This window comes from Mugil cephalus, chromosome 1, assembly GCF_022458985.1.
Source record: "Mugil cephalus isolate CIBA_MC_2020 chromosome 1, CIBA_Mcephalus_1.1, whole genome shotgun sequence".
NCBI classification, from domain to species: domain Eukaryota; kingdom Metazoa; phylum Chordata; class Actinopteri; order Mugiliformes; family Mugilidae; genus Mugil; species Mugil cephalus.
Genome location: NC_061770.1, coordinates 6243615 through 6258558, shown reverse-complemented (window position 1 = coordinate 6258558; position 14944 = coordinate 6243615). Strand labels below are relative to the sequence as shown.

The window sequence follows — 14944 nt, the reverse complement described above, 5'->3', positions numbered from 1 at the left end:
GTCTGTTAAAGAAAGGCTGAAGTGTTATGTAATTGTCTGGCCAAAAAAAAAAAAAAAGTCGGCACCATAAAAAAAGGCCTTTAGATTTGATTACAGCAGCATTCACTGTGGCATTGTTTCATTAAGAAGCTTCTGCAATGTCACAAGATTTATTTCCATCCAGTGTTGCATTAATTTTTGCCCAAGATCTGGTACTGGTGATGGGAGAGTCTGACACATCCCAAACATTCACAATGGGGTCAAGGTCTGGACTCTGTGGTGGCCAATCCATGTGTGAAAATGATGTCTCCCTGACCACTCTTTCACTATTTAAGGCCCATGAATCCTGGCATTGTGATCTTCGAATACACTTGTACCATCAGGGAAGAAAAACAATTATGATGGAATAACCTGGTCATAGCAATGCCCCCACAGACTGGTTTCAATAGGCATGATGGGGGCATCACTTAATCTGCCTCTCTTCTTACCCTGATCACCCAGTCACTCTAGAACAGGGTAAATCTGGACTCATCAGACAACATGACCTTCTTCCATTACTCCAGAGTCCAATCTTTATACAAATTGAACCTTTTTTTCCCAGTTAGCCTCACTGATTAGTGGTTTTCTCAAGGAAGGGTCATTATGTCATTATATATTGTATAGTCCACTGTCCATTAAAATTCTTTTAGCAAAACATACTAAAAAGCAGAGATGGGATCAAGTCACACATGTGCAAGTCTCAAGTAAGTCTCAAGTCTTAACTTTCAAGTCTCAAGTAAGTCCCAGGTCATTTTTTCTTGGGCAAGTCAAGTCAAGTCACAGGTTATGTCAAGTCAAGTCAAATCACCGTATTATTGCAATTTTACGTGCAGAATCTGAACTTCATAATCTGAACAGACAAGATATAAGTAACTGTCGCTAAACATCATTGGTCGATGTGTCCAACCTGTTTAAAAATATGACAATAATTTGGATTTGCACTATAATTATTGATAATCAGTAAAATACATCATAGAGTCAAACAAAACAGAAATGATTTCATAAAATTATTTATTGACGGATTTCAATCTAAACAAGGTCACTTCTGCCAATAGTGTTTAGTATTTTAGTTGACTTGCAAAGAACAAGAAAAAAGGCAATTGCAGGCTGTGTACAATCAGTGCAGGCGTTTCTTGTCTTTTCATACTCTGCATATCTGTGAAACAAAAGAATGGGATGTACTGTGTGGTCAGACAGACCTGCAACATTCAACATAATACATGGTAAAAATAAAAAAAAATAGTTCTTTGAGGCTTAATTGTAGTTTTTATTTATTAACTTGCTTCATACTAAATCACATTTACTTAAATTAAAGTTTTATCATCATATTCATTGCATTAAAGCTACACACACACCTCATTTACTCAGCTGTTAACCCAAATCAACTTCATATGCTGTTTTTAACCAAACATTACTTCATTTTAAAATCCTATTTATTTCATGTACAGTTTAAATATATTTATTACATTTTAAATTATATTTACCTACTTTGCTAATTTTTAAAACCATATTCATGTCATCATCTGTTTTTAAGCAATATCTACTTGATTTACTAGCGTTTTAGCCTGTAATAATTACTCAATTTTGAAATAATTACTTCATTAGTCCATCTCAAACAGTATTAACGTTAGCTAACTACCAACTAGGCTTTGGAAGTTGTCATCTGCCGAGATGTTTATGCCGCATGTACCGTGCTGTTCGTCTTTTGCTGTCAAAATGGTAATTCCAAAAGCCTAACATTGACTCTCGGTACCCCTCCCACTGACATGTTGATCCATATGTAATATGAGAGGGCGGGTTTCTCCAATAAACACGTAAGGTACGTAGAGAGGACATGACTGATTGACAGGGTAGTGATGCAATCATAACAACGCCATTCTCAGCCTGCACTCCTACCGGGTCATCGATGATATTCTTTAAATTAATTTATTAATTTTATATTCAAACTGAAAACATAAACTGAATAACACTCAAGTCATTCAAGTCATCATGTCTCAAGTCAAGTCAAGTCAAGTCGCGAGTCTTTAGTCAAGTCTCAAGTCTTTTATTTTTTGTCAAGTCAAGTCACAAGTCATAAAAACAGCGACTCGAGTCGACTCGAGTCCAAGTCACAGAGACTCGAGGCCCCATCTCTGCTAAAAAGTATTATGGGTATTATTTGTCATTATGTAGAAATGAAAAATCCCAATATCCACTTCAATGAGTAAAACAAGGAACAAGTACAAATAACTTGTGGTGATGCACATTTACCCTGAGTCAAGTGCTAAAATTACTCACCGCAAACATAAATGGAGCAGAACGACTAAGCTGTGGTCAACAGGCTTGGGGAGTAATGGATTACATGTAGCGGTGTTACATAATCAGGATACAAAAAACATTACAATACAGGGAAAAAAACATGTAATCCCACCCTTACCATCCATGGCCGTGGATCATGCCAGTGGGTCTATGATCATGCCTCTTTGTGCCCACACTGCCCATGGAAAGTGAGGTCACAGCTGGTAAAACTGCATTCGCCATGTGAGTTTCATTCACCATTTTGAGTTTCCATCTTCATCAGATAACAGCAACCACACCATGATGCAGTCTAAGTTAAGTTATGCCTTACGGCAAAGAAAATGCTGTCTTCAAAGTTAAAGGAACATATGATGAAAACATATGATATGTGTTTTGTATGTCTCATGTGTTTTACATTCATGCTTACGCTGTACTGTCCTCATTTTACCCGTTCTACTGTAAATTATAACCAGGTCTTCTTGGGTAGGTTTAGAGGGGGAAACAAGTCATGTCTTCAGTGACAGTGAAAGTTCGTGCCAGAAAGGGCTTTTGGCACAAGGCCATTAAGGCTGACTGCTTCTGTACGCAAAGGAAATGAGTTTCAGCAGATGATCATGTTTGGCACACCTGGAATTAAAGTTAACAGCCATGCTGGTCAAGTCACAGGCAATTCAATGACATGTAGGTAACTCTGAAGCATATTAATACCTTACACGCCTCTTTCAAGTGATGATTTTTTACATCTAATTATAAGAATAATATTTATTATAAAAATAATCAATTTAATTCTTATCATTACAGATATTCTTGTTACAACCTATGGCATAGTATGATTTATGATGATTTGAACTGTTTGTTTTCCAGAGGACACATCAAAGTCAAGTACTCCTCTTGTTTTAATTTTTTTTGTTCCTTATATCTTCTTAATACTTTTGTCTTTATTTGCCTGTTTTACATTGACGTAATCCAAAAGTAACTAAAAGTAATCAGGTACATTACTCTAATATTGTGATACTTAGAGTAAGTTACTGATTACTGATACATTTTTTAACAGGTAACTTGTAATTGTACTGGATTACATTTTTAAAGGTTGGGAAGGTTACTATCTCAGTGGGAGACCTAGTTATCACAGTTAAGATTGCTCCGAAGCTTAACACTCTGTGTAGACCCGTGTCTGTAATTGAGTACATATGCATTATTTTCATCAGATGTAAGGAGATGCACAAATGCGTTTTGTAAGTGTTCTTTTATATGCTTCCTATCATTTCCACTCCCAGACAGACGCAAATGGATATAGAAAGGCTCTTAAACATCTGGATGCAATCAAAACCTGTGTCCACTGCTCTGCAGTGCGCATAAATGCAGCGAAACCAGTTTTGTCACATTGGCAACATTCTCCAACAGCATATCTATAAACACATGCTACTAGCTTCTAGCTGACTTCCGGGTGCAGAGTAGACTCAGTTCTTTTATGTATGTCTGCATCTGTAAAGACCACACTTATCTGAGCCCAAAGTGAACTATGATTGCTTTTATAGCGCAGGTACTGTTCTTGATGGCAGTACTTTTTGTTTGTCACAGTAAGTCGTGTTAAAGTTGTAAAACTTTATTTAATTCTGCCTATATCCTTGTGTGTTTTGCGAATGGGTCCTTCTTCAATTTTGATCTACAGTTGCAGTTTTGACTACAGAATTACTACTACTACTACTACTATACAGGGGGAGACCTCAACTTCTCACTGGGTCTTCTCAGTCTAATGAGTACAAATGGCCGACTCTTTGGTCATTTGAATCACCAGATGATTACTGTCTGCTAGAGTTTAGCTGACACCGCTAAGACTCAAGCTGCTACCACACCAGAGCTATAAGGTATAGCATGCTAACAAGTGTTATGGACCTATGTCTGTATTAAAAACACAGTGAAATACCAGAATTACCATCTTCACCTACTACAACATTAAATGGGGACAAATGCTCCACCCCAACAACTAGACTTAAATCTCTGAATCAAGCGATAAAGAAACAACGCAAAATGCCCTTCTTTCAGACTCTTAACAATGCTAAGATCATCTGTTGATCACGTTTAAACTCAAAAGGACTACTACTGGGCCTTATCCGAAAGCTGGTTAACTTCTTCATCACCTACAGCTGCCATCAATATCTCGGGATACAAGGTGTTTAGGAGAGATAGGGGAGTAGGGCGAGGGGGTGGATTTTTGGTTTATGTGAAGGGCTACTTAAAGTGTAAATTAACTGAATGGCCAGCAGAAATAGATAATGAATGTACTGGAGTCAACATTATCATTTCTCCTGAAATGTCTTTCATTGTTATATGTTTGTATCGACCTCACTCCTCTAAAAATACATTTTATGATTAACTTAAAACCATCCTAAAATGCAATGATCTCAAAAGGGAAACTTGTTTTGGGTGATTTTAATAGTAACTGGGGCAATAAATCTGACAGGAAAAAACCGAAGCTACTACCAAATAATCACAATCTTACTCAAATAATTCAAGGTCCAACAAGAATAACCAAGACATCTAAAACAAAAATTGATTTAATATTCACAAATATACGGAGCCCCTAAAGTTAAGGGGAAAAAATAAATAAGAACTATGTTATCATAATGGCATTATCTCTGCTGCTTTCCGCCTCACTCCACGACATGTCGGAGGGCAATTTGTGACAGCTTCAGTTACTTATAAATTACAGTCGATGTCTAGACGGATGAATGGGTCAGAGACATCTCCAGAGACTTATCGGGCGATAAGTATTTTGCCAGTCATTTCAAAAATGGCAGAGAAATGGATTGCACTGCAGTTAACAGATCATGTCAATAAAGGGCATAACCCGCTCCATCCAATGCAGTTCAGATTATGTAAACACCACTCAACCAAGACATCTCCCCGGGTCCCGGGGTTTGCTGGAGACTATACCTGTGGGAGCCTATCCCTGCTGGGGCCTATCCTAGCTGTCACTGGGCAAGAGGCAGGTTACACCCTGGACAAGTTGCCAGTCTATCGCAGAGCTAACACATAGACAAACAACCATTCACACTCACACCTAGGGTGGAGCATTTTCTTTAGAATCACCAATTAGTCTAACATGCATTTTCTTTGGAAGTAGGAGGAAGCCAGAGTACCCACACAGACACAGGGAGAACATGCAAACTCCACCAAGCATCAGTACTAACCACTGATCCGCTATGCTGCCTTCAACCAAGACAGCAATTTTTTTTTATTTTCATGAGAACATCAAAGGTTTTCTGTATCAGGATGGTTATGTAGGAGTTGTTTTCTTGGACGTGAAAAGAGCTTTTGACTCATTAAACCATAACATTCTCTTTTCAAAACTGCCCCTCTTCAACTTTTCTGATGGAGCACTCAGCTGGATGAGATCATATCTATCAAATAGAAAACAGACTGTGCAGATTGGAAACTCAATGCCGCCTTACCTCAGCTGCTCAACTGGTGTACCCCAAGGTTCAATTCTTGGGTCGATTCTTTTTAATCTCTATGTAAATGACCTACCTAAAATTTGCAAATGTTAATCTGAAACTTTATGCTGATGATTCAGTACTATATGTACATGCAAAAACAAAACAAGAAGCTGCTGCAAATTTATCAGCAACACTGACTCCTGTATCTCATTGACTCATTGACTACACTAAAAGACTGTTTGCATGTTCTTCTCTTGTCAGTCAGCAGTGGGCGTTCAACCATCTGTAGCGGTCAATGGAGGGAGACTTGATGTAGTAGGAGAGTTCAACTATCTTTAAAACAATCAATCATTTAAAGCACAAACACCATTAACTTCAATCTATTAAACTTCTATCATATAAGACCATTTCTTAGTTCCAAAACAGTTTTACTGTTTTACTGTTTTCTGTTTTACAACGTGGACACATGCAAAAGGAAGTACAGTAAAACCTAACAAGTCTCTCTTCAGGAAGGTAGGCCTTTCACTTTCAATATTGTAATATCCTAAAAAAAACATTGAAGGACGTGCACTCACATAGCCTAAATAGTTTTCTTAATCTGATACATACTCTCTGGGTTCTTGGTCCATGTCTGATTCAATACTGTCTGTCTGTGTCTGTGTCTGGTTCTGTAAGTGTCTGTTGTATGATTGTTGTTTGTATGATGCAGATTACTGACATGGTTTGACAATAAAATAAAACACAATGTCTGATGCTAGTGGAGACTAACATTTTATTTGCTGCTACATTACACATATCACACCATGTTCTGCAGTATAGTGGGTGCGGATCTCCATTAAGCTTTCACACTCAGTTTAATACATTATTGAACAGAGCTGTTTTATGTTGACTGTGTCAAATCTGAGTTGACCTTGAAGTCTGAACAAATTGAATGCTAAAACACAAAGTCAGCAAAACAGCAAGACTTTCAAGCAAGCAGTTATAAGAGATCACAAAACAACTCACACACTGGTAAAAGTCACAGACAGATGATGCAATACAACAGACAAATTTCACGCATTTCAAATTTAAACCACATGTGCTTGACTGGAGGCAAAGGACAGCCGCGTGACAGCTTGCCGAGCACGTTGGAAGAATTGTCTGAGCTGAGTAATAATATCCTCATTCACATGGAGGTAAACTAGAGGGTTCAGAGCACTGTTCAGACACACAAGGCCACGACTTAACTGATGAGAAATGTAGACTTTGTTAGACCATTCAGAGCATTTATTCAGCTTGGCGAGAACTCTTGACCAGAGGTTGAGATTCTTCAGTACATGATAGGGGATGTAACAAACGGAGAAGAGAAGAATCAAAATGAACAACAACTTCAAGCTTCTTTGTTTCAGTACCTTTTCAATTGTGTTAGTGCGGCAGAGAACAACAATCACATGTCCATAGCAGCCCAGGATGATGAGGAACGGGATGCAAAATCCAGTGATTGTCCTTCCAAGACTGTATTTCAGGTATTCCTCAACATGGTCCATAGTGGTGGTTTCATAACATGTTGCGGTGTTGTTCTTGTATTTTGTTTTGACGAAGAACATATCTGGAACACACTGAACACTCACCAACAACCAAACCATGACTGAGATAGCCACAGAGTGGGTGACAGTGATTCTTCCTTTCATCCTCATTGGATAGACGATGGACAGGTACCTGTAGACACTTATACAGGTGAGGAAGCCGATGCTGCCATATAGATTCATGTTAAAGAAGAATCTTGTCACCTTGCAAAATGCATCTCCAAAGATCCAGTTACTTTTCATAAAGTGGTACACCATCAGAAACGGGAGTGTGAGCAGATACAAAATGTCTGCAAGTCCAAGGTTGAGAACAAAAATGTTGACATTTCCCAGTTTTGTCCAGTTGCGCTGCATTGACCTCAGTCCCCATCCATTGGCTCCCAGTCCGATGATGAAAACTAAGATGTAGACAGGAGGAAGGAATTTACCTCCAAAATCAAAGCTGATACTTTGACAAGACGTGGTATTCATTCTCTTGTAGACAGCAGTTGTTAATACTCCTCTTGATGAATGTCTTTGTGTTCTTTACATGCACACGGAAAATTACAGACACATGATTTAGAGACTTCCTGTTTAAATTCACACACCCATTATACGCTCGCATGAGTAGGTATTCAGGAAATTATGGCTGGCTGCTTATCAAGAGATAATCGAAAATGAAAGTTAAAGAGATTAGAAACAGAAGCTAAACTAAGTGTTATTTCTGCAGTGTATGACTCTAATAACACCCCAAACTTGTAAGTTTAAACATATATTACGTTGTATCTGGCTATATTCTGTTAGTGGGTAAATTAACCTGCATCTAAAGAGGCACTAGAATCTTTAATACAGCTGACAGTTGTAAATCCGGTATAGTATGGTTGACCACATCCTGTGTACGTGGTATTTTTCTGTGTAACTGGTAATGTCAACAAGGTTTGTTAGTGCCCACAGTCAGCGTATTGTTGTAATGAAAATCTGTGCTTACTTCTATTTAATAGATGTTTTCATATTGTTGGCTTTATTTGTAATTAAGTCATTGAGTAAAATATTTCATATTGGTTATTAGCCATTTTGTTACTAAACATCTGAATGGAAACCTAAATAGAACCAAATATCTTGTTAATTTGTTCTTTCTAATCTTTCTAATCCATACTGTAATAATTATAAAATATATTATATATTAAATATATTATATTATTAATCATATTTAAATTTAAAAGTTAGAACCTTTGACAGAGGCAGAGTTTGTCTCTTCACCACAAAATAGTGTAAATCTCATTGCAGATATCTGCAGCAACACTAGATGGCAGGCCACTTGGTTTGACTTCTGATTAACCTTATGATGCACAGGGAACACTTCAATGCAGAACTGTAAAGAGGACTTGAAAGTGTTCTGCAGTGTAGTTGTATGTGCTTCAGACTACTTCCAAACAGCTCATCAGGAAGATGAAGACGTGTACTGATATCAAATATTCATGAGTGTGGACGTGAAATGTTGAGAAATGATACATAAATAAAGTACAAATCAGAAACACAAAGAGGGAAATGTAGGACACAATATTAACACTTTTCAATATACACAAGAACCATCTGTAAAGAAATATTTACAATAAATCACAAACTGAAGAAATAAGTGCAAAGTCATCTGTCTATCAACAAAACTGTACAAGGGTCAAAGTTGCATTGTTCACATCAGAGAAAAATATCTGTCAACACAAAGGTTGGAGTCATCCTGTGGAACATATGTACATCAACAAATACTTTTAAATTCACTGAAACTTGCTCTTAACCAAGGTCAACTGCCTTCAATTGATAATTATTGGTCCAGACAGAGACGTGTTGCTTAAAGTGAATTTTCAAAAGTGAATCCTGGAGAAAAGACCAAGCCTAAGGTTAAAAGGTCCACATGAGTGATTCAGGGTTTTCAAGGTGAGGCAAATGGCAACATCGGATTTTTTAAAGGGAAAAAAAGAAGAAAAATCTGTGGGAAACCAAATCAGTGCACATTTTAAAAGATTTTTTTTTTTTTAACAAAAATCAGTTCAACTCATTTTCAATTTTAACTTTGTAGTCTAAGCATTTTGAGTATTTTGCCTTCGCTGTACTTTCTATCTGCATGTTTCATGTTTCTTGTAAAGCACTTTTCTGGTAAATATGACATATATGAATATAATGTCTGTTTGTTCGCTCCATTTGTCAATTTCAACATTTGGATAAAATCAAAAATCAGCATAATGCTTTTGGAGGTGCACACATATATGTATGAGAAGTAAATAAGTGCAGACAATGTTAGTCCATGTTTGGAGAGCAACTTTCACCAAACTCAGTCACAGTCCCTAAAACAATCTTTTCTCTTTCAGGGTCCATTTCTTCGTTTATTGTTGATCCACATGGGGTTACTTAAAGTTTCTGTCCAGCCCTTAAAATCAGTCTCTGAAGTCTTATTAATTTCAGTGAGTCAGTGCTTCATCAGGCCAATCAGGGCCTGTATCCCCACAGAGCAGGATTAGTGTACGGTGCGTGGGGGCAGCTGTTATGACACACACAAGAGTGTATCATCATCACAGCTCGCTGCAGCAGTCGGCCAGTTGGGCAGCGGAAGGTCACCTCAGCGGTGGTGGTTTGGTACGGTGTGCAGCACCGTGAGTCGGTGCACTGCCCGCAGTAGCGGAGCTTGTAAGCCCGAGTGCTGTAGCAGCCCTGGTGGACGAGCCGGATGGGCCCTGGTGACGTGTAGCTGGCTTTGCAATGTCCCTGCTGTCCCCACTGGGAAAACACGCACAGAAACACAAAACTTGTTCATCAAGGCCTATACAAAATCAACAACATCAAAGTAGTTGTGACGGAAACCAAGTGTTTAATTTTAGACTTGTGTGTACAGCAGCTCTGTCTGTGAGATATGTTTGTTGATAAGTAATCATCAGTAACGTCCGCTTTGTGGTATCTACATAGATGCATCAGGTGCAAAATGTGTGTATGTATTTATTCTCAAATCTTGTTATGTAAAACCTCACCACATTTTGTGTGTATCAAGTGTTACTCACGGCTGTGACAGAAAATAATGTCGATAAAATCTCATAGCATGCAGCGATAAGTACTCATGTTGGAGCTCACCATGGGTTTTCTGAGAGCAGGCTGAACAGCTTGACAAGGCCGCACTTTACAAAGTCGAGTTTCCATTTGCAGCTTACAGGCGGGATTCTGGTTTGAAACCCGTGTGGAGACTCCAGCCCCGCAGTTCTGGGAACAGGCACTCCATTGAGTGCTCTGCTCCACACAGGTGGAGGCAGGTAGCACCGGTTTATTTAGAGGGTGATCCCTCGGCAGAGACGGCCACAGCCGGTGTTGTCTCGCGGCTGGAGGACAGAACAATGACAAGAACAAGAAGTTTCACTTGTATCCATGGTTGTTGTTACATCAAGCATGCATGAAGTGATTCCAAGCTTTTTAATACGTGTTGCTAGATGAAAAGACAAAGCTACAGCTAATAGACTGTTAGCAAGCTTAGTATAGATTGAATACAATTGAATAAAATGTAAGAACATTACGTTATGATCTTGGTGTGGTGTGCAGTTGTAGGCATTGAGGCTCTTTCTTTGAGATATGTTTGGATTTATGGGTGTTTATTTGCAGTAAACTTTAGTAATGGTGGTTTATATAGCTATGCACCGAAACTTATTTTTAGAAAAACTAAGCTACATAAAAGCATGTGAATGTTGAATGTTTAGTTAGTTTGACTGAGATTTGATGCCAGACAGCCAGTCAAGTATTAAGTGTTTTAAAGGGCTTTAATTGTCTCCATGTGTGTGTCACAGCCACTGCTGGAGTTGATATGGGTTCACAACATGTGGCTTTATATAATACAGATCCTTGCAGTTTGGCTAGCTGTATGTAGTTGACCAAAAACAAGAGTGTGGGCCAGCTGTCCAATCAGAGCATAATGTGCTTTTCGGGAGGGGGCTCATAAAGATACAGGAGCTAAAATGTGTGCACAATAAAGGTATAAACCTGCAAATAAGTATAACAGGGCATCTTTAAAACACCAAGTCCTCCCTGCCCTCTATGACATTAGAGGTATACTGACAGCAGTAGACATGCCACAGGTAATGTTTCCCTACATTATATTTCAGAACAGGACCTCTGATCCAAGCAAATAAATCCAATGGCCACTGAAGCCACTCACCTCTGTAACTCACTTTCAAGTTCAACTCTGAACTTGTCTCATTTAATTTTTTAAGCACCAAAAAAATCCCAAACCCAATCCATGGATTTTTTTTTTTGAAAAATTGGATACTAATCCAAATAAAATGTCCTTCCCAAAACTAACATGTAGAAGTCATAACAATTAGCCGATCTTCAAGCATAGCATGTTTTGTATTCAGGAACAAAATGTTCTTTGCTGTTCCCATAACGTAGTTTGACTCAGACAGTGTTTGGAATTCCAGATGTTTTTAGACTGGCTTCACTTCCCTAACACCCGCCTCATGCTCATGCACACTCACACACTTCCCTTTTAATGGAGTAATGTAATCTCTACATGGCTGCAGATATTTAATTGTCAGTGTGGTTGCTGTTATGAAACTAGGAAACATGGGCACTGAGGAGGAAAAAACATGTTTGACCTAAAAGATGTGGCTCATATTAGAGCTTTGGGAGTTTTCCTTTGGCCAGACACACCCAGGTTTAATACAAAAATGGTCCAGTAAAAACTGCCAGACATGACCACCAGTGACAAAGCTCATAAAAATGAATGAAGGATTATGTTACATATGGACGGATCATCAATAAGCAAGAACTAAATCTGAGAAATGCAGTCATGTGGAGATATGTCTGGCTCTGGCACCCAGACACTGGAAAATATGTGGTAACTATCGGGCTCTGATGTAAAGATTATAAGGAACATTTTGGGAAGCACATTTATTTGCTTTTTTTGGAGACAGTTTAAGTTTGTTCATTCAGTACGAAACTACAACCAAGAAGCAGATTATCTTGGCTTAGCATGGCAACGTGGCCCTCTGGACACAGCTACATGTTGACATTTCTCCCTGAGGTTTCATCTCTAACTCACAAAGCACACTTTCAAAATGTCAAACTATTCCATCCAAGTCTGTCCTCAGTGTTGCTACTTTACAATTTAAATACAGATATATCAATGCCTGTTTGATGTCACACTCATGCATCCAAGCTTCCATCCACCTGTGGTGTTTACCTGTAATGGCATCCTGAATGACTGTGTTATCGAGGTTTTCACACACCCATTCCCTGCAGCACTTCCCCGGTAGCCGGACAAATTGCGGGTTGGGACAGTCCGGAGTGGGTAGACGCACATTCAAGGGACATGCGGGCACACAGGACACCCCTCCGCCCCTGCAGTGGCAGTAAGAGTCACAGGAGGGCTGAAACGACTGGCCCTCCTGGTAAGTAATGCCGTTGACTTCACAGCCCAGATCCTCCTGACCTGCAAGACACAGCATAGACGCCGTCATTGCTCAACCGCACCTGCGCCTTGGACTGATGTGGGAAACTTAATCAGGAAGTGAAGTGATTAAATTAGCAGAGTGAAATGACAGAGAGAGGTAAGAACACAGGAGCTGCTGTTCCTGCCAATGGTTATGTAGCTTCACTGGAAAGCAGACCTCTCTGCTGACAAACTGAGGAGTGTTGTCTCTGCAGTCTATCATGCTCAGGGCACAGTCATTAGAGGAAACGTGTCAACAGCAGCCCTGGAAATAAAAGTTGAAACACTTTGGACTTCTGGCAGATCCGTGCCGTCCAGCAGGCCGTCCTGCTCGACTGAGCAGACTCTAAACATTAACTGTCTGTATGTCCCTCTCATGCAAACAGGCCGAGACTTCACCACCCCCTCCCAGTGTTTCCTCCAATCTGTCCTACCCACTCAGACATGTGCCCAGCTGTTTACTCATTAGAAGAGGCACTCACTGACACACTCCCCAGGGTCTCCAGGGAAGCTGGCACTGTAGTCACACTGCAGTCCTCTCTGGCTGTCACAGGGAAACATCTCAGTGCAGGGCTCGCCTCGCTGTCGGGCACACACCTGGCAACACCGGCACCCATCCAGCACCAGAGGGACTCCTGTGAGACACTGAGGGGGAGGACCGGGGCAAATGCAGGGTCTGTCACACAGCTGACACAGCACCTGGAGGGAGAAACACACAGGAACAAGTTGGAAGATACTGATCAACATTACTATTATTATCACCACATTTAAATGAAAAAGACAGGGTAAAGAAAACGCTGTATTAAACCGAGTCGCTGCATCAACATCCCACACAGTCAGACCAAACCACTGTTTCCAATTACATCTGTCTCATTGAGCCAAATCACAGATGAGGTCTGGACAAGCGCAGTCTCGCTTTACCAGAAAAATCTTGTCAAGGCTTTTAAACAAAGATAGTGGGAAGAAGTACAGTGGACAGATTTTTTTTCCCACACAGTTCCTAGGGAGGTAATGCTTAACAGTATAAACATACGCTGCTGGGACGCTACCATTAAAAGTTCATTGGCAGGTAATAAAAAGGTAAACATTGTTCACACATAATATTTAATACTGTAAGTAATTTCTCTTTGCATCTCGTCTAATCATAAACTGATTATTGTGAGATTCTGGACAAAAAAAAAAGCACCTCTTCTCATGATCATTTCCAGTCAGGTAAATGTTTTCTCTCTTCCAGCACACACAAATGAATATTTAATGCAATCACTGTATCACTCTCATTTGTGAATGACCACTCACTGCCTCTATCATTTCCTACAGTATTTTGATCATGTAAAGCAATAAAGTGAAAATATAAAAAAGATATAAAAAGATATTAATGACATTGTTCATAATTGCACACCTGCAGTAAAGTTTCTGACACACTGACCCTAACTATTGTAAACAAGACGGAGCAGGCCTCACCTGTGTAGTCACAAACAGCAGTACAGCCAGAGCAATCACACAGTTACACAGCAGTCGGTCCATGGGGCTTGTGTGGTGGATGGAGCTCAGTCTGTCTCTCTAACCTGTGTGACGGTGTGGTGCAACCAGGGCAGCTGTTTGCTAACTGCACATTTTTGCGCCTACTGACATTTATAAAGTCTGGACTCTGATGTCACGGACTGACTACCGTGTAAACAGCCACTGGACCAGCATCAGAAATGTTTCACATTCCTCCTCCCTGCTGCCCATTTCCACTACCAAATACACACATACCTCCACCCCCAAATCTTTCCCCGCTCTTTTTTTCCTCTCCTCCTCCCTCTGTTTCCAGTCTTGTGGCGTTCCGAGTTTGCACAGCTTAACATGAGCTAAGGGGAGAAAAAATACATTAACCAAGCTGTCTACAAGTCAAATAGCCCTCAGGTCCTTTTGCGGTAACAACTCTGAGTTAAGTAGATGAGATTTTAGGGAGCTGATGTTTTCATAAGGTGATGGTCAGTCAGATATAGTAGCTTACCTTTGAAAATACGGATATAGAGCAGATATTTCCATGATCCAAAACCCCAAATACCCCAAAGTGTTTGAGCCAGACTTTAAAGTGATTTAATCCTCCTCTTACCTCTGGTTCCTATGGTGCTCAGGACAGCATGTCTGAAATTGGCATGAACTTGAATCTTTGTGATTGCTTTCATTGTGAGAGAATCTTTGAATAGGAACCTGGA

At 39.7% G+C, this 14944-nt stretch overlaps 2 protein-coding genes across 2 annotated transcripts; both read right to left on the bottom strand.

The window, feature by feature from the left end:
• Positions 1 to 6489: 6489 nt before the first annotated feature.
• On the bottom strand, positions 6490 to 8690 carry si:dkey-78k11.9 (P2Y purinoceptor 1). The gene has a single exon (XM_047578079.1). The coding sequence runs from the start codon at positions 7769 to 7771 to the stop codon at positions 6803 to 6805; it is 969 nt and encodes a 322-aa protein (XP_047434035.1). The 5' UTR covers positions 7772 to 8690; the 3' UTR covers positions 6490 to 6802.
• A 138-nt stretch (positions 8691 to 8828) lies between these two features.
• On the bottom strand, positions 8829 to 14483 carry ccn5 (cellular communication network factor 5). The gene is made up of 5 exons (XM_047577953.1): positions 14202 to 14483; positions 13223 to 13439; positions 12492 to 12740; positions 10397 to 10638; positions 8829 to 10048 (listed from the first exon to the last, which is right to left on the bottom strand). The coding sequence occupies exons 1-5, from the start codon at positions 14262 to 14264 to the stop codon at positions 9761 to 9763; spliced, it is 1059 nt and encodes a 352-aa protein (XP_047433909.1). The 5' UTR covers positions 14265 to 14483; the 3' UTR covers positions 8829 to 9760.
• Positions 14484 to 14944: the final 461 nt, after the last annotated feature.